The sequence below is a fragment of the Ceratotherium simum genome, chromosome 2, assembly GCF_057802395.1.
Source record: "Ceratotherium simum simum isolate JZ-2026a chromosome 2, ASM5780239v1, whole genome shotgun sequence".
NCBI classification, from domain to species: Eukaryota; Metazoa; Chordata; class Mammalia; order Perissodactyla; family Rhinocerotidae; genus Ceratotherium; species Ceratotherium simum.
Window position 1 is genome coordinate 81,340,740 of NC_141901.1, and position 19,983 is coordinate 81,360,722.

At 33.5% G+C, this 19,983-nt stretch overlaps 1 protein-coding gene across 13 annotated transcripts in view; it reads right to left on the bottom strand.

The window, feature by feature from the left end:
- Window positions 1-19,983, bottom strand: part of ADGRL2 (adhesion G protein-coupled receptor L2) — a 272,704-nt gene that overhangs the window by 39,934 nt on the left and 212,787 nt on the right. For 11 of the 13 annotated variants that reach the window (XM_014788315.2, XM_087448439.1, XM_087448459.1 and 8 more), the window contains 4 exons: window positions 14,800-14,909; window positions 7,813-8,613; window positions 1,305-1,598; window positions 654-757 (listed from right to left, as the gene is read on the bottom strand). In XM_014788315.2, the coding sequence (XP_014643801.2) occupies window positions 654-757; window positions 1,305-1,598; window positions 7,813-8,613; window positions 14,800-14,909 (1,309 nt within the window). The remainder of the gene's footprint in view (window positions 1-653; window positions 758-1,304; window positions 1,599-7,812; window positions 8,614-14,799; window positions 14,910-19,983) is intronic. The other 2 variants (XM_087448496.1, XM_087448477.1) reach the window with 1 other exon arrangement.

Below are 19,983 nucleotides of genomic sequence, written 5' to 3' on the forward strand. Positions count from 1 at the left end.
TTTAAAAGAAACAAAAGGAAAAAAGAAAAGCACAAAGCCTTTTTAAAATTTTTCAGACAGCTCTCTCATTTCACTGTAACCATTTTAAACTATTTAAAAATCTTATTTATTTATTCCAATGATCTAGAAATTTAAATCAGAATGTAATCAGTATGATACTGAGGGTTATTATCTAACGCTTGCATTTCAGAAAGGTAGATGGAGAAGGAGAGACTAAAATGTCACTGCATTACAATGTAATATTAAAGTTACAAATGCCTTGTAAAGTCATTTTTTACTTATTCTATCATAATCGTCTGCGATATAAACATCTGCTTGCATTCTGTGGATTCAGTTGCAAACTTAATGATATTTGATTTATTAGGCCAACGCACTATTTATCTTACAAACATCAAAAGAAACAGAACAAACTAAATATGAATGAAATTAAGCAAGTATGTACTCATTAAAAAGCTTACCATAGAAAACAGCACGCCCCAAAACATATGTAACTTTGAATAAATAGTTTTCAGACAAAACTATGCATAATATTTTACTTTCATATTGAACAAAGAGCAATGAAGCTGGTTTTAACATACAAAGCTAAATTATTTATGTTAGACGTCAAAGCCCTTAATCACCAATGTGTATCATATTAAAAGGTTCCAACCAACCTTCTGAGCCAGCTGATTTACCCAGTGTGAGGTACAGTTGCTAAGATCGGGGCCCTTAGGGTTCCATGTTCCAGTGGAAACCATGCAGAGATACGAGGCAGTTCCTACAACAGATGTAGAAAACAACAGTGAAATTGAAACCATTTTTCTGCATGCTTTGGGAAATCAGCTATGATGATCCTACTCTGCTTGTTAAATTTTGAATAAACGCTAATGGAAGTGGTTGCCAATAACTGACAAAAAGTCGGGTATAATGCATATTATAAACTGTAAATATAAAGTCAGCATAGAAATAACAGACATTTACAGCAAACAAACAAAAAGCCCTTGATTTTCTTGGGACTCATCCAAAATGATACTTGTCATGAGAAAGACAGCTGTAAGGAAGCGTCATAGAGTCCACGGGCAAGAATCTCAGGATTGACCTAAGTCTTTAAGAGGGTGAAGTAATTCAGTGCCTGATCTTAAAGGACTTTTACAGTTTTAAAACCTTTAAGTTGTCTACAGATGCTATCTTAAAAAAGCAACAAAAATAATAACAAAGTGAGCTATTGTAAATACCTCTCTGTCCTCAAATAAAATCACTTCAGTGTAATTCAGAACCTGCTTACTAAATCTGAAAATGTATGCATGGTATTTTATAGGAAATACCTCTCGTTCCCTTGGGACATGGTCTTTCAACCATCATTCCCCTTTGTGTCTGAGGCCACCTTATCCCCTTCGAGTCTAATGCTTCGCAGAATCTCTCTGGCAGGGGAAAAATATTTGTTACAGGAGGAATTTTGGTTGTAGAAACTGCTGGAGGTGGTTTTGTCCCTTTGCTTCCTTCCTGCGATCCAGCTACAGTTGTGCTCATGGGGCCTTTCTGTGAAATAGTGCTCGTGGTTGATACTGTGGTTTTGAACAGCTCAGCTGAAGAAGTTATTGTCACAGCTGTGGTAGGCACTATGGAAAAAAGACGAGTATGTTAATCTCCAACACACACTCACACACACACATGAATGCGTGCACACACACACAACACCTCTACCATCCAACTACCCCAAAACCAACACAATGAGAATTACTGAGAACATCAGTAGGCTGGGAGGAAGCATAAATCTCTTCATTTATTCCAATTTATTCAGTTGTTGGCTAAGGGACGGTAGTTTAGGCTTTACTACAGATTTTGCTGTGTGACTCTAATTGTGTTAGATCTACTTCTCAATGAAATATTGGACAATACAGGTTAAGTATAATTTCATCAAATATCATCTAACAGGAAATGAAGGACAGTTTTACATAAAGTTTCAATATACATACCAAATACGTTATGTCACCACTAAATAGTTTAGAAAAATTCTTTTCTTATATAAATTCATACTTTATAAACAATGAAATTCAAAGTAGCAACAAAAGTCTGACAATTATATATAATTAGGACAGTAGAAAATTTAAAGTCACCCACTCTACATCTTGCTTTCAGGAAAATAAATACTGTGACATCTTTCCACCCAGCAGCCATTCTTGCTTGAGAGATTTTTGAGCATGCCTGATTAGATCCAAACAGAAGATAAGCTTGGCACGCTTATGCCGTTTTAGTAAGGAAACATCTGAGGCTTCGTGCAGCATCTTTACTTTTGAAAACATAGTACAAAAAGCAACTAGTTCTGGTCAGAGGTTATAATGCCATCTCTTACCAAGATAATAAGTTAGATCAAATCATGCCTAATTCGAAACCAACCCTACATATCTTACTGACCCTTAACAGAGAGAATAAAAGGAACAACAGTTACACATTCAAAAGTAGAAATATAAAAGAAAATTTTTAAAAGGTTATTTTTGCCATCCAACATTACTTTCAAACTGTTAAATCCACTGGGTTAAAAACATAATGGAGCTTAATGTTTCCTTCATTAATTACCATTTAATTAGTTTAAACAACAAAGATTCTGTCAGTAAAACTTGACTGCTATCATTTAAAATCTATTAGGTGATCACACTAAAGTTTTATCAACATTTATAGGCTACTGTCTCTTAAAATCTTACATGTATGACACCTTAAATTTAAATTGTTCAAGTATAGCAAGTTAAAATAACTATTTTTTTCAAATAATATAAAAAAATTTCTCTATACATAAGAAACAAACTAGAACATTAAAATTTATTAGAAAATGAGTTCATATTATCACCAATACATTTAATATTTGAAGTTCTGGCATATAGTTTATATAATTCTGACCCTATTGACAGAATATGCTAAGTTTATCAGAAAAGGCAGTGTGTGTTTGTTCCCAGTTTTTAGTAGTAACAAACTTCTTGTTATCAATAAGCAAACTACACACTTTCTTCAACTTTTTTCCTTGTATCTCAAGAGAAACTTCTTAAGCATGTGTTTTATTTCCAGGGCATAATTTATTGACCATATGAGAGATGCCTGTGTACATTAGTCAAACATCATGCCCAGCCAGCTGCTGTAGAAACCTATTCAAACCTGTCTATCTTTTTCTGTAAAGCACTTGCCTGACATCTTGTTAAACCTCTGTAATTTTCTTTTGATTACAATGCAGCCAGGTTTTCAGTGCTTTCTCAATTAACATTTGTCAAAAGCATCACAATCTTTTGCATAAGTGTCAAATGACTGCCGCTGAATCAAACTTAAAGAGGAGTGGAGAATCAGAGCAAAAAAGAGAAAGGGCAGAGCAAAACGTTTTAGTGCTGCAGCGTCTTACGTCTCTCTTGACACTGTACTAATTAGTACATATTTAATCACTGAAATATGTATTAACAATACTACAATTAGTGATCTGTTAGCTAAACATCAGTACAGAGTCATAACAACTGTAGGTAATAAAATGACCTCTATTAAATGCACAAAATTTCATGCAACATTCTATAGCCTGTTTCCATGTGTTTTGATAACATATTTTCATAGGTTTTCACCTTTTGTTCATCAAAAGAAGCTTAAAGGGAATCAACACATTCTTCAAACGTAAATCAATGAAATACAGCAACATCATAAAAAGAAACACGAAAGTAAACTTTAAGTGGCAAAATTAAACCCTTCTGGAGGACAACTAGAATTTCTGGGATTTTGCAAGGCTGAAGTTGAGCAACTTCAAGAAAAGTAATTTTTTCTAATGTTGAGGCTAGAAATACAGAGATATTTCTAAAAATTAATATTTCTTTCCATAGGGAAAGACAAGTTCCAACTGATAATGATAAAAGCTTACATTTATTCAGCATTTATGTACCAGATGCTATGCTAATGACCATTCATGGATCATCGGATCATCTTATTTAATCCTTACCACACCCCATGAAGTAGACACTATGATTATCTTCCTTTTACAGAGGAGGAAACTGAGCCATGGAGAAAGTTAAGCATTTGTTCAAGGGCACGTAGCCATAGTCTTAAATGCTATGATCTTATTTTTCTAGATAAAAGACTTTCCTAGATTCTGGAAAAGTATGGCCTCCCACAAAACAATCTGCCCCCTTTTTGGAGCATTTAACTGACACCGTGTCCTAGAAAATCTCTAAAAGAAGAAAAGATTTGGGAGGATAACATAAAATACTAGAGCAATAAACGATAAAAAGTTTCATAATGAAACTTATGTGGCAAACAAAATATTAGAGCAATAAACAATAAAAAGTTTCATAATGAAACTTATGTGGAAAAGGTTCAAAACTCAAGACTATCCTATAAACGGTAATAGAAAACATGGCAACTCACAAGAGAATTATATCTTAAACCCTATTTTACAGAGCTCTATCCCAGAGTTACCAGGATGCCATATGAAGCATCCAGATAAACTGATTTAGCATTCTGCCTACCATTTATCATTTGAGTACAAAGATCTAGAAACAGTGTTAATAAAATGCTAATAAACATACTTAATAGGTACTCATGAAGATTTTGACATACAGAATGGTTCGATTTACTATGGTAGCATTTACTAAGAACTTGCTATTTATTACCAGCTTTTTCCTGCAAGAAAGGATTTAAAGACAATATCCATTTATGCTAACAGTGGTATTTCTCTCACCCAGGTCAAACAACTCACCCACTGTTCACTGAATGAACATGTGCTAGATGAGTCTATAGCCTGGTAAGGCAAAAATGTGTAGTCATTAAATTTACCTTTATTCAACGTCTAAAAATAATGATCATCTTTTATTGAGTATTCATTATCAGTGGAAAGATATTTCAAGAAATGTGTATTCTATGCTGAACACTTCCTAAATAAATAAACCTAACTAGCTCTCTTGATAAAAAATTTCCCTTATATTATTGAAGTGTCATACTTCATAATTACTCTAAGATAAATATTCACAAACTGTCAAAATCCAAGACACAATATTTTTTCAATAATATTTGGGATATCAAATTTGCAGACAGATTAAGTAAATACAAAGCAATTCAGATTAAGAAATAGAAAAGAGTTAAAATAGGACTGAAAAGGGTTTTTCCTAAGCTCACTCTAGAGAAGGAGAAGGTGAAAGGAAAAACAGATCTAGTTGGAATGGAGCAAACTAACTATGCAGAGATCACATAAAGCTAAAGATTCAAAGGAAAAAAAGATGTATTTGAAAACTACCATCAGGGCAAAACAATAATACGCTTGCCCTGTTAAGGAATAAAAAGACTTGGATTTATAAAGGGGAAAAGCATTGAAGCTAATACACTATGAAACAGTCCACAAGGAAAAATGAAAGAAATGGATAATTTTACAGCACAATGTACACGTTAGCCACATACATGGTAACAAATCCAGTACATAAGACCGTGAATTTCAGCCAAACCAGTCAATCACTGCTTTATGACAGGCAAAGACCTGACTGCTCTGATTGCTCTATTGTATCAGTTTCTCGGATCTTGCTTCTGGAAAGCTGACAGTGGCTTATTGGTTTGACCTAAATTGATGGTCTAAAATAGTTCTACAAGGCCTCATCTACATGCACATAGATAACAGCACACATCTTGGATGAGAGAGACAGGAGTCTCTAAAAGCCTAGGAAGATAAATTACAGGGAGAGAGAGAATAAGAAGATATGGTTCAAACAAGCAGCAAGAGAAATTTAGGTCATACAAAACCTTTTACCTCTAAGGGTTTAATAAGAGGTCAACATGAATTTTCACTTTCTGGGAATAGAATGGCTAACTATTTTGAATAATAAAATACAGTTGAAGGACTATAGTTATCAAATACGTCGAAGTTTCTCATTTTCAAAGCTGGTAACTGCTTTTTCTAAAAAGCAGCTAAACTATCAAAGACTTTTTCATCTGAAATGGATCAAATTATTTACCAGAAAATAAGCCACATGTGGAAAATGACATTGTTACTCATCCGGTATTCAATGAAGTACTTTGTGACAAGTAGATGGTGCAATGATTCTTTGTTGAACTGAATCTGTACTCAACTTTATTCACAGTCCATCAGGTGTTGCTTGATTATGAATCTGCATTTCTAAAACTATTTTCTTTCTTTTTTTCTAATGGAGGGGAGGAGATTTACTGCCACCCAAGACACATGCAACAGCTGTAAGGGTAATCCAGGTTACAAAAAAAGGTTAACACAGGGATCAATACAATGTCAAAATCTGTCATTTCCTGAAGTTTGCCTTTGACAAACCTGTAGGATAAAGGAAAAGCATGGTACTAGCTTTTAGAAAAAACAATTGAGATACTAAGAAACATCTCAAATTGATGGCCTCACGAGAAAAAAGATATGTCTAAATTTAAAAATAAATGATTCTAAGATACTATCAATAAAGATTTTTTATGCCCTAGAAGATTTAACTGTTGAAAATTTAACAATGGGACATTTCTGGTGTAATTTTAAGCCAAAAAATTCTAGACATCTAAGAATTAGAGAAAAAGGGCCTTACTAACCTTATGTCAATATGTCATTACTGCTCTTATTTTATGAACAAAAATCACATATTTTGTTATTCTATAATGACTCAAATTAGAAATTCAACTACAAAAGGCTATGACTTCTGCTTTTGAGGTCCTGACCCTATGACAATATTTAGAACTCAATAACAGTATACCTTAAAATATGTGTGGGTATATGTAACTACATCTAAGTGTGCGGATGAATATTTCTTTAACAGAAGAAAAAAAGTAGTAATTTCTTTTCCACCTTGTGGAAGAGATTGATTTAATCATTCCAAAGAACTTTCTGGTTCCTAAAATTTTGAAGTAACTCAATAATTTGAAAATTCCAATTAACTCAGTAAATTGAAATATTAATTCAGATCTGTAAAGCACAAATATTATTGTTGAAATAGAAGAGACAATTATAATTAGTGCAAGCTCTATAATGATATATTAATAGGTTACTCTTTTATCTTGAGTATGAGATAATCTTGTTTTAATGAAATAGTCATTCAATTTACCCTCAAAAATTGTTCCCCACAGAAGTGAATTCACTTGATAAAGTAAAATATTTTTCCAAAGATTTAGCATTACTTTCTAAAGTAATGATCCTCCATAAAGATACCTAAAGAGAACACAAATCAAAAGTGCTAGCAGATATCTCTTCATAAATCATCACTTGGAACCATTTAATGCTTAGTCTGTGCATGACAGTGGAAGTCACAGAAATATTTACTTAAAAACCATCACTAATTTATCAGAAAATAATAATGTGTAATTTTACAAGACGATCTAGGAAGATGTTGGATGACTCCCTCTCCGACCCAGAGAGCAGACGCCAAAACTTCAGAACACTTATGCCGGGCATTGTACATCAAGCCTAGCAATTCTCCCGAGACTTCCTAACACACATTTCCCTTAACCACTGGCGCCAAGAAGTTAAAAGGTCTGCACATAGATTGTAATCAATTCAGAAGTCAGGTAGAAAAAAAACAAAACAAAGCTAACGGGTTTCTAAGTTGATATTATATTTTTAGCAATGAAAAACTAAACTGACCAATGATGCTACAATTTTTTCAAGTCAACATTTAAGTGAAGAAATTCAGAAAAAGAAAATGGACCAAAAGGAGGCTAGAATGTACATACACACTTTATGACAACGTGAAATGCCATGACATTATCCTTCAAGCTGTAACTATGAAAAGATGAAGAACATAATCAGGAAAAAAAAAACCAAGTCTTTTAAAAGTAGACTGTTCACAAAAGACATAAGCATTAGCAAGCAAACATTCTTACCTTGGGCAGGATCAGGTGGACCAAACTCCAGAGAATATCGTAAAATGAAGTTATTGTTCCACACGTAGAGTTGGTTATCTCTAGGATTGTAATCCACTGCAGCAATATACTGGTACTGGTTGGGGAAGGGGACATCTACATATTCTCCTCGGTTTAATCGGGTATTGTAAATGTAATCAATTGCGTTCTTGCCTGTTTCACTCTCATTGTCTTGATAAACTGACCTGACCACGTAGAGGACTCCGCAGATCATAAAAGCATTTGAGGCAGCACGTTTGTCATATACAGTCTCCCACGTTGCTTCAAATCGAAGAGTATATGGATTCAGCTGGCTAATAACTATCATTCCATTGTTCTGTTCAGTGGCATAAATGACCCATAAGCCATTTTCATCAACTGCTAGGTCAATATCAGTCTTCCCTCCCCATCTATATGGTGAGGTATCATGATAGTTGGCATAGTTAATTATGGCCTCTCCACTCTTAATTCTAGTCCTCAAGTCAAATTTCACAATGTTCCTCGTTCTTTCTTTGTTAAAGAAGACAGCACCATCATATACCACAAATCCAGTACCATCTACTCGATTTGGAAGTTTATATGTTGTTGTTTGGCGACTGTTTTGGAAATCTTCTAAAGAAGCATATTCTATTAAAGTATCAGTACGATAGGGAGTCCAGGGCATGAAATAAATTTTATCTGCAGCCTGAAGAGGGTCCTTGCACCAAGCACCTGCCTTTTGTTCAGCTTCATATATACATGGTGAGTCCACAATTGCTTTCAAGGTCCCAGGGCACACAAAAACTAAGTCACAGAGAAAAGACAAGAATTAAGCCTAGTTAAAAACGTACAGAGGCAAACACAAGTTTTAATGATCATAAATCATAAAGAGAAAAATTCACTTAATTAACATTCAATTTTACCAAAATTTATACTTAATACAAGTACTACCCTTCTTTCTTCGAGTTACCATAATCAGTGTACCAGCATACAAAGTGGCTGGGGTTTATTTTCACAAATACAAACCTCAGTTTAAGATCATTCATAACTGAGCTGACAATTACCTTTATGCTATGTGTTTTTATCTTATAATTTGGTAATTTATCCTTTAAAATTCTGAGCTTTGTGCGTAGCAGCGTACAAAGTATTTTAGTCCAAACTTTGTACCCTCCCTCCCCTGGCTCACTTTTAAGCCCCCAAAAGCAAAATACCAAAATAAAGCAAATAAAACAAAAGCCCAATGTGTAGGCTTTTATAGAACTTTTACAGAAGTCAGACTGAAAACAAAGGTGCTTCAATTGAAGGAACATAAATATTCGGAAAATGCAATTAGGAGCAGAGAAAAGTAAATACAAGGAAAGCAGTGATGTAACGACCAGGAGACCCTGTAACCATGGCATGCTATGGAGAGGGTTCTGGAAGCCAGGCAAGATGACACTTTAATAATAAAATATCCAAGGGTGTCAGAAAAAGAGATAAAGGGTGAAAAAGAAACAGAGAAAGGACAGCTCCCCCTCGCCGACTTCAGAATTTTTTCCCTGTCACCAGATTCAGCAGTCATATAATTTCATTGTAAACAGTCGACTTCTTTATGAGGTGCATTTATGAGATCCTGCTGATTATTTTAATGCCAGGAGTGTTGTGGGGGAAGGGAAGGGAGGAGGTAACATCCATAAGGCACATAACAGGGAGCTGGGGTTCAGACTATATACGTTATTTACCTTTTTGCTCCACTTCTATTTTAAGCATCGGAAGAAAAATAAAAAAAGTGCAAGGGAAAAAGAAAAAAGATTAAAATAAATTGACTATTAGTCTAAGATTGAATTCGTAATAGATGCTAAATATAGGAAGAATAAGAACTGCACTACTATGGATAAAGAGAAACACACAACAGGAAAACCTAGCAGGAGAAAGATTCTAAAGTTACATAAAAGAACATGGATCAATCATTTTAGTAGATTAAGGAGGCAATACAAATATGTTGGCATGTTGCTTCACTTAGTGCACCTGAATAAATAATGAAACTCTTCACTAATGCATGCTATACATACTCCTGCCTTTCCAAAGTCACTCAGCATTCTTATCAAGTTTTACTTTATATACACATGCTACAGACACAAATGCATGCACAGGTGTATCATCCCCGTTTATCTCATCATGTGAACTCATTATTAAATTGACTAAAATTAGATAAGCATCACAATAGGAAAATATATTTATAAAAATGGCAACTTAATTTTGGAGCTTAGGTCAAATTTAATGAATATTGATGTGGTTACATTCTAACATTTCTTCAAAGATATTTATTGTAAGAAGAAATATAAAATTATGCATCTTGGTACATGTTTCACTTGTTCTTCTATTATTTTCTACTTCTAGAAAAATCCTTCTTAACCATAAAAACAATGCCTCCTTTTTAGGAACATATCAATCTACCCCCACCCCAATAGGGATTTTGAAGGGTGAGGTAAAGTTGTGCCCTTTCTTCCCCACTAAGAATTAGTAAAGTTACTTATTTAGGTTTATATATATACTTTATATTATAAAATTCTTACTAAATTCTCTATATCACATATCTCAAAATTGTAATACTAAGTCTATAAAAAAAAGTAAGCAAAATACATACAAGGAAAAAGCAAGCGCAGTAGGCAAGGAGAAAAAGGAAGAAAGAATTAAGGTTAGCTTATTATGACATTGTCTACCGTCATCAATTTCCACAGAGAGCAAGCTAGCATGCAACGACAATCATACCGAGCACTCAAAGCCAGTACCTTGACTCCACAGACCCCATGAGAGGTAAATGCTTTCACAAAACAAACCTGATTAGTAGAGTTACATGAAAAAAAAATCCTCCCTCCAAGAAGTTTAAAGAAATGGATAATGCCGTTAGGAAGTGTCCTATATAAAATTCTTGCTGGCAAATAGTATTCTAATAATTATAAACCATAAAATACTAGTTTAGATTGCATGTAGGCTTCGAAGTATGTTGCCTGAATTTCATCAAATGACCACATTAATTTCTGTGATTCTCCCTCTTCCCTTGTTAAAACGCATTAGTGTACTAATACTGTATCTCCAAACTGATTACTCAAAGATACTGTAGTTGCACATTTCATTCAGATGTCTTAGCTTAATTTTTAAAAATTACAATAATTCATCAAGATTAAATACTGACCTCCTGAAATACCTTAGGGAGAAGCATATCACACAAATACTTTTGCCATAGGTATAGCACATAACCTTCCACAGTAAGACCCCGCCTCCCCCATCCAATTTGGTCTATTTAACCACTTTCAGGAAACATACTTGCTCTATAAAGTGTAATTCTGACTACATCCGGTAAAAAGAAGAAATTCAGTGTTAGTGACATGTAACAATTTCTTTTTAAAAAAACCACCAGTCCTAAAATTACTCCTCAGTGAAGAGCAATATTATACCTGCTTAGAATCAATAACAGAAGGGCGTGGTGGGAAAATCAGGATAAGAGAAATCATTAGTGTTGTGACTGCTCAGACTATATTTATATACAGCTGTATTCTTTTTTTTAGAAAGGATGATTTTACTGAAATAAATCAATTAAATGTAAAGGATGGAAATAATATATTTTAAATTATGTTACATACTTAAAACAGAACTTAAAACAAGTTCAATAAAGGATGTAGAAAGTATATTTTGTTTTCTATTAACTGAAAATGACTGGGTTTTATTATCTGATACACTAAAATGACATTGCAGTTTCTGAGCAAAATATTAAGTAGGGAAGTCTTTGTTCATTTGTGATTTAACTGATATCACTTACATTAAAGAAAATAAAATGGGTATAAATCGTATATAATTTATAATTCTGATGAAAACGAGAAGTAACATCCAAATGTAAAAATAAAAGTGATTAAATAAAACCTCTGATGATTGATGAATCACATAAGATATGGATATTTAAAACAAAAGTCCTTACATTATGATTTTTATGAAAACCTTTGATATCTGTCAAATCAGCCAAAATTCTATTAACCCAGAAGAATATACAAAATAGAATAAAATTAATGAAATTAACATTCTTCATCACATGCCAAATATTTACTGCAACTTGTCTTAAGAGAATGTATGAATTAATTCATAATAATACATCTACTATTCTATAGACCGAACATAAACACACGGCCCACGAACTTCAGGGGAGGACTACATGGATATGCAAGACAAGAAAATGACGCAAACAAACTCAAGCCTACATACTCTGTATCTGAAGTGACACACTATTTCACTTTGCATAATCTTATGTTTATTCATTAATAATAATTTAATCAATAGTGATGGTTATTTTTTCTCGTCAAATAAAACTTGTAGCTAAAATTATGGTATAATTTTTATAATTTAATGATAATTTGAAATAGGATATAAAAATCAAATCCAAATCCTGCCTGTAGGGTATGAACTTCCAATCTGATCATTCTCCTTTATCCTACAAGATCTTTATGACTTCTTTAAACAAACATATCTTCAATTACTAATACTTCTGTTAACGATAAAGGATGCCCTGTATACATACATTTTTGACACAGACATTTCCAGACAAGAATAAATGTCGCATATAATACATGTACCTGTCTATAGACATACAAAGGAAAACACACAATAGCATTTCTAATGGACTCTGTTGGGTAAATGTATTATAAAATTTTCAGAAATCACAGAAAATTTCTGAAATTTTCTTTAAATAGGAGGAAACCGTTTGGGATGTATAAGCCCCTGGAGAATTTGCTCTGGATAGAAACCGGCATAAAGCCAGGAGGTAAGAGATACATAATAAATGTTATCTTGACGGTGACACTTTTTATCCAAGTATACAGCAGAAAAGGTGTGTGCAAATGTTACAAAGTACAAAAACACTACTAAAACATGGGGAAAGTGAAAGCCAGAGGCTGAAAATAAAAGCAAGTGGAAGACATGGGTATAATGGACAGAAGCATAAAGAAACAAAAGGAGAGGAAAATGAGGAAAATAAATAAGGAAGTACACAGCCTACATAAGATCAGAACAATCTAAAACGATCCTTTGCATGAAATTTTAATATTAGCAAAAAACATGCAATTTATAGTGTGTCACTACTGTACGGTATATAGGTATTATAATTACTTCTATTCTTTAGCAAGAAGTAGTTAAAAAAGAAAAGGCCATAGACTTATTTCTGCCTCGTGCAAACATCTAGAAAGGTGACAGCAAATTAATTACCACTTTTTTTTTTTTTAAGGACAAAAACTAAAAAGAACAAATACTTCTCCGAGTATAGCTAATTTGCAAGTTCAGTGCACAATGCACAATACTTCTGGAGAACTGAAAAAGTAAAATTTTGAAAGTTAGATGTTCCAGAAGATATCCACATTTTCCTTTCTTAGCACAAGAAATAACTTAGGAGTCTGAAAATAATATTTGCTTGACACTGTTCTTGGTCTATAGACTAGGTTACAGGAACTGGCTCCAGAAAGACAACTCTTGGCAGCTCTGACTGATTCCACTGTTTGGGAATGGATGCTGTATTCCTTTTCTAATTTGAGGACAGAAACCACACTAAATGCAAGCGAAAGTGACTTTATGGAACAAGATTTTGGTTAGCTCAAAAGAATACAACGTTCCTCTAGTGGCACAGGAGAATGATTACATAAGCCACCAACACTACACACAGGAGAAATGATATAAAGATCAGTGCACTCAGTGGGCTTCCGATCCTACAGATGGTATAGAAAATACTGAAAACATAAAAAGCATCCATTTCACAGGAACACAGGAACACAGAGCAGGCATGAAAAGAAAAGATAATCTGTGTTTGGCCTTTAACTGATACCCCACAATAAGCCAATTTATCAAAACTGTGGGCAGAGAAGAGAGAGACAACGCCTTCACAGGATGTGTAAGAATGTATTACTACCGTACTGGACAAAATATATCTATCAGAATTCAGCCCTCTGGTTTTAGAAATATTGATAGTTAGGACATATGAATTTATCAGAACTAGTGATCTAGTTTCTGAGGTTCTAGAAAAAGCAATTTCATTGTTTAGTTTGAATCCGATTTTTTTTAGGAGGGAAGTATACAAAACCTATCTCAAATCAACAAAATTGCTGTTAAAGAACTTTTAACTCGAATGCCTGTGAATTAAGGTGACATGACACATTTTTTTTCTAATTTAAAAAGTAAAGAAGATAAAAACACTATCAAACAAACTAGCTTAGGAAAATTAGGTAATATACTGAAACCTTTTAGTTGTCTAAAACGTTGTTTTTTTCTATTGAAAGTATACAATACAATTTAGAAGTACGAATTCTGAGATTAGGAGGAAAACTACCCAGAATTAGAGCATTAGCTGAAGCCTACTTATGAAATTTCCAATCAAATTTTAAATATCCCCCTATAGGATCTTACTAAAAAGGGATGTTGTGCTGAATTAAAAATATAAATATGTGCAAGGTTTTGTTATGTCTATTTTATTTAATGTTAACGTTTCATCACTGAATCTGGTAAAGAAATGCTCCCTTAAGGACAAGAGAACAAAAAGGAAGCACTTGCCTCTGTTACTGCTATGGTAGATTTTACCAGGCACTAAAGTTACCACAACAGCAGGTAGCCATTCAAGTAGCTCACGATTAAAACTGAAGTCAATTTCTTCTTTAGAAAACTGTGAGCCAAACCAATTTGTCAGCAACTGGTATTGGGCAAAAGTACAGATTTCTATCTGCCCTATTGAATAGCTAATTCAAGTTTGTTTTCTGGAAAAACACTAGCCTTAAAAGCCAAACACTTAAGAACACAGACAGACACTTGGCCAGCATCACACTATGGCTTCCTTCCACACTTCGTGAAGCTAATTTGAGGCCTGAGTCTGTTAGTGCTCTGCATGCATAATGGTTTTGTAGGCCATAAACATATGCTTCTTTCACATGTGTAGTCTCTCCATATCGACGAGGAATGCTGGAGAAAGTGAAAAATACTTACTGTAAGGGACACATTCATATTGGACTTCAAGATATTTGTATGTTCCAGGGCATGGATCAGGAAATACATCTGACCCAGTAACTACTATACACTGTGTTCGATTGTTGCACCTGGAAAACAAAACAAATCAAATTTGCATAACATAATAATCTATTTGTTTATTTTTACTAAAGAAATATAATAGAGAATTGATTCATTTTTTCTTCAAGCAACTAATACCATAAAACAAAAAATTCAACTGATATTAGGTTGCTCTATATTATTAAATAAAGAGTTACAAAAGTCTTATTTTCTGTATGTTGTAATATTTCTGTTACCATGGAGCACATTTAATTTTAACTAGAAGTAAAAGAAAACAGCAAACAGTTCCGTATTATTCTACCATACATTTTAATTGGATTTTTTTGACATATTCAACATGTACTGAAAAAAAATAAAAAATTACCAGGATACTCGCCACATTTAAGAACTAAAATTACAAAAAAAAAAAAAAAAAAAGAAAGAAAAATGGTGGTACAACTGAACAGAGACAGAGAGTCATAAATTGAATAGCTCGGAAGTAAGTTTTGACACCATATTAAAATAAAGGAGGAACCAGGTTTTTAAATTTATCCTCTAAATCTAGTTTTGTGTTATGTTTTCTATTACAGGCACTTTCTATATTCTTGAATACCAGATATCAAGCTAATAGATTGCACCTTCCACGCTATGGCCTAATAAACGCATTCAAAGCATTTAGCACAGTGCCCAGCACATATTCAGTGTCTAAGCATTGTTGTTACTCTTGCTATTTTCATAGACCAATGTGCTTATACTATCAATATGATATGACTATGAACCTCGGTTCTTCTAAATTAGTACTCCCCGAAATATAGCATTAAAAAGAATGTTATTTACCATGATGCCTAGAATGTGCTATTTATTACTATTGGAAGTATTTTCTTATTTTTGTATTGTCATTAATTCATCAATATAATGAGAATTAAGTTAGAATTCTAGGCAAGATGATATTTATTTAAGTTCTATGAATTGTCCACATGATCTTTTTATAAGCTTTGTAAAGGCAAGAATTATTTCCTTTATAATTTGACTTGATTACAAACCACAGAATGGAATGTTTGCAGGGTTTTTATTATATTTTCTGACGGTATATAAATTAAGAAGGCAAAGAAAGCAGAACAAGAGCATTGTAACAAAATTGATTTAACAATTTGAATACCAGACATTCTATACTGCATAAAATAACTAGACCATAAAATGGCAAATAAAGAATGCAAAAGCAGCCTGGTTTTTAGCACAACCACCAGATGAAGGACAGCGGCAAGAGAACTGTGTTAAAGAGGGGTAGGTGGGGCCGGCCCCGTGGCTTGGCGGTTGGGTGCACGCGCTCCGCTGCTGGCGGCCCGGGTTCAGATCCCGGGCGTGCACCGACGCACCGCTTCTCCGGCCATGCTGAGGCCGCGTCCCACGTACAGCAACTAGAAGGATGTGCAGCTATGACATACAGCTATCTACTGGGGCTTTGAGGGGAAAAAATAAATAAATAAAATCTTAAAAAAAAAAAAAAAAGAGGGGTAGGTGTATTAAGTCACGCACTGTGGAGCCATTTCAACTCAAACCAGACTGATTCCTCCCTGAAGGACAGCAAGACCTGAAAACTTCTACAGGATCACACAAGTCAATTTTACAGGTCAAGGTATAATACAATGAACTTCAAACAACAGTCTTCAATATTAAACAAGTTATAACTAATATTGCTTGCACAAATACATAATGATGTTTTATCATGATTCATCTATAACACTGTATTCCATATTTTTTTAAAAACACACCCTACAAAATAACTTTCAAGAGCATGGATAATGGAAAGGGTACAGTGTCACATTCTAATGCAACACCACCTGTGACTCTCATTATTCTTTCTCTTAAATTGGTTCAATCATTCGAAGAAATTTGCCGATGGTTTTCCGTTTAGTGTAAACGAATTATTTTAACTGAAGCACAGAACCAATTTTATACCCTAAAGTTTTAAACAGCGGATGGATTTCAGACTTCTCAATAGGTCAATACCTAATGTTTCAACTAATGTTTCATTTTCTTCTTTCTTAAATTTTACAGCAACAAAGAGTTCATTGATGTTTTTAAAGTTCCTTGGTCTGCCAGGAATTCTCAGTGAAGAACCTGGTCCCCACCAAAAACTAAAGTTCGTTATCTCCTTCCTTGATTCATACCTGCAAGTATCCTCCCTTTATTTCACTCACACCTTTCAGAAACAAAGAAATCTAAACTCCTGTGAGTTAGATATCCCTTTTATCATACTCCCTTAGTATACATTTTATAACCACTCAACAAAACTCTGCCATGTAGTAAATGGTTTTAAAACATATCTAAAATATAGTCATGATAGAAATCCCATAAAATAACAATTCCACTTGTGAGTAAACTTTTCATATACTTCATCGCCCTCCCTTTCCCACTGAAGCCTCCTCTGACACCACCAAACCAGGAACAGGTGGGAGAGAAAGGGGATAGGACTCAAGGTAGAAATGGACCAAGAATGTGAAGAACGTTGGACCATAGTGAAGGAGGATGTAACTCAAAGGATTTGGGAATTTATATAACATTCTTCAAAAATAAAGAATACATTGAAGATTACCCAATTTTTTTCCCACTAGAAGATCAGATGAATAAATGATTTTAATATGGAATTTAAAATACCTTTTATTCTATATTTTTCAATGTCACAGTATGTTTGCAAGAAGCATACAAGGGATAAGTATTCCTGCTTCCATTATATTTTGTTTAAAAGACCAACACCATAAAATGAAAAATAATTGCTCATGTTTACTCTTTTTCTGAACAACTTTGCATTTAGTCACCTGACCACATTATAAGTTCAAATAAATGTCAAAAGCAATTACCATAATTTATATCAACCACATAATTTTTATTTCTTTTAATAATCACATTGTACAAACCATTCACTTTAAGACAGCAAGAAGTGTTAATTCTAGGGCTATAATCTTAAGTAAAATTGAAGGTAAGGAGATTTAATGGAGTTCCTACAAATAAAATTATATAGATTTCTAGAATTCGTGGCCTCCTAATGTCAAAATGTTCATTTTATATATCAAATGCCAAAAATGTTCATTTTATATATCAGAAGTGCAAGAAATTGATCCTGAGAAAAAAAGGAATTTGGGGGCTAATAGGAAAGGGTCAGCAAGAGGAATGCAAAGTGTAAGAATATCCAATTTGCATACCAGTATCTTGATTCATGGGAAAGAAAACCTAAGCTTTTAGAGGACCAAATAATGGAAATAAAAATACAGACTATGTACATTCCTTTATGAATGAAGAAAGTAGCTTTAAGTTTCCAAATACAGTAAGTGTGGGGACACAGGGAAAAAGAAATACCAGTGTGAGCTGTTAGTACTAAGAAAAATCTGAAAATTCCTTAACCAATATACTGTCGGTAAGATTGTATAACTGTAAACTGCTATCACTTAAGAAGATAGGGAAACAGAAAGCAATTAGTTAGCCACAGACGCAAAATAAATTCTCAAAGTAAAAACTGCTCTGCTTCAAGTTTTCATTCTGATGAAAATGAAAAGGCACAACTAAGCCAAGAAAGGAAAAGTATTCAGTTGTTTGTATTCCCAGCCCCAGGCAATGTTCCTGGCATGATTTTCTCCCTCTTCCCCCACCGAAAAAGATTTCTTTATCAGTAAACATATGGTTGTACTAACAATTAAATTACCAGTATATTTTGGTAATACTATGTGGATTCATTATGTTAAAAATCTATACTTTTTTTCAGATGTTAAGTATAAAAACTGAGTATGAATGAGAACAAGGCAGAAGAGAAAAAGAGTTTTTTAAATAGGTGGACCTTTGATTACGACTCAAGGAAATACAATTACTGTTCATCAAAAAGAAAATGGATACTAGATATATTCTAAACACTTCAACTTCTAAACAGTTGATCTTCTTTTATATTTGCAGAGATGCAAAGGTGAGTTAGGATAGTTAAAGCATGGGTTCTTAAAATGTGGTCCTCAGACCAGCAGCACCAGCATCAACAGAGCACTTGTTAGAAACGCATCCTCAGGCCCCACCCAAGACCAAGAGACTCAGAAACTCCGGAGGCAAGTATCCAGCAATCTGCGTTTTACCTAGCTCTTTGGGTGATTCTGATGCATGAGAACCACTGGGTTAGAACAAGACAGGTTTAGATACTTTAGTAAAGAATAAATATATATGGAAACCCATGCTTTTTTGCTCTATAAATCTTAATGAAACACAAGTGAAATAGAAAGTCATTAAGTGATCAGTATGATTTTTGTAGCAAGTACATACGAGTTTACAATGTTAACATGTCTTCTCTTGCTAATTTAAATCATAAGAATCAAGGGTTTTAGTTGCTATAATTTTGAGCAAGCAGGCTAAATTCTTAACACGGGATCTAAATAAACAATTTCTAGGTACATGTAGGCAGCACATGTAAACCCATTTTTAACAACAGAGGGAAAGTATAATCTTTTCCTAAATATTTGCTAGCTGATGAAAATTTCTAACACTAAATAAATCTGGAAATAAAATTTTTGACAATCTGTGAAAATATACCATGTTCCCTAGAAGGAGGATGTCATTAAAAATAACAACAACCAAAAAGATCCACTGTAATCACTGCAAATTTTTCTATATTCAACCTTTGACTTACTTATCCAAATAAATTTTAATAAAGTGGCTCAAATATAGGAAGACAATATAATATATAATTGTTTTTAGAGAGAACTCAAGAAGCATAAAGGTAGCTCTTGAAAATAATATCTAAGCAATTTCTGGGGTATAATATACGATTTAACACCACCTAATAAATAAATGTAAAAGTACCTAAGCGTCCAGTCTCAAATTCTAAACATTTAACCATTTTTAATATTCTACCACATTTCCAAAAATTTACCAATGTTGGCAGGAATACACAAAAGGCTAACCATTATTTCACATCACTGGGTTAAAAACACTATCAAATAATATCACCTATATATTATCATTATACATTATTTTAGGTTGCAACTTTCTATCATATTAAACATTTCTTCCTTTAATTTTCTTACTAATCTAAAATATACATAAAATACAACACTTATCCTGAGAATTCCATCTATTAATTAAAATAAA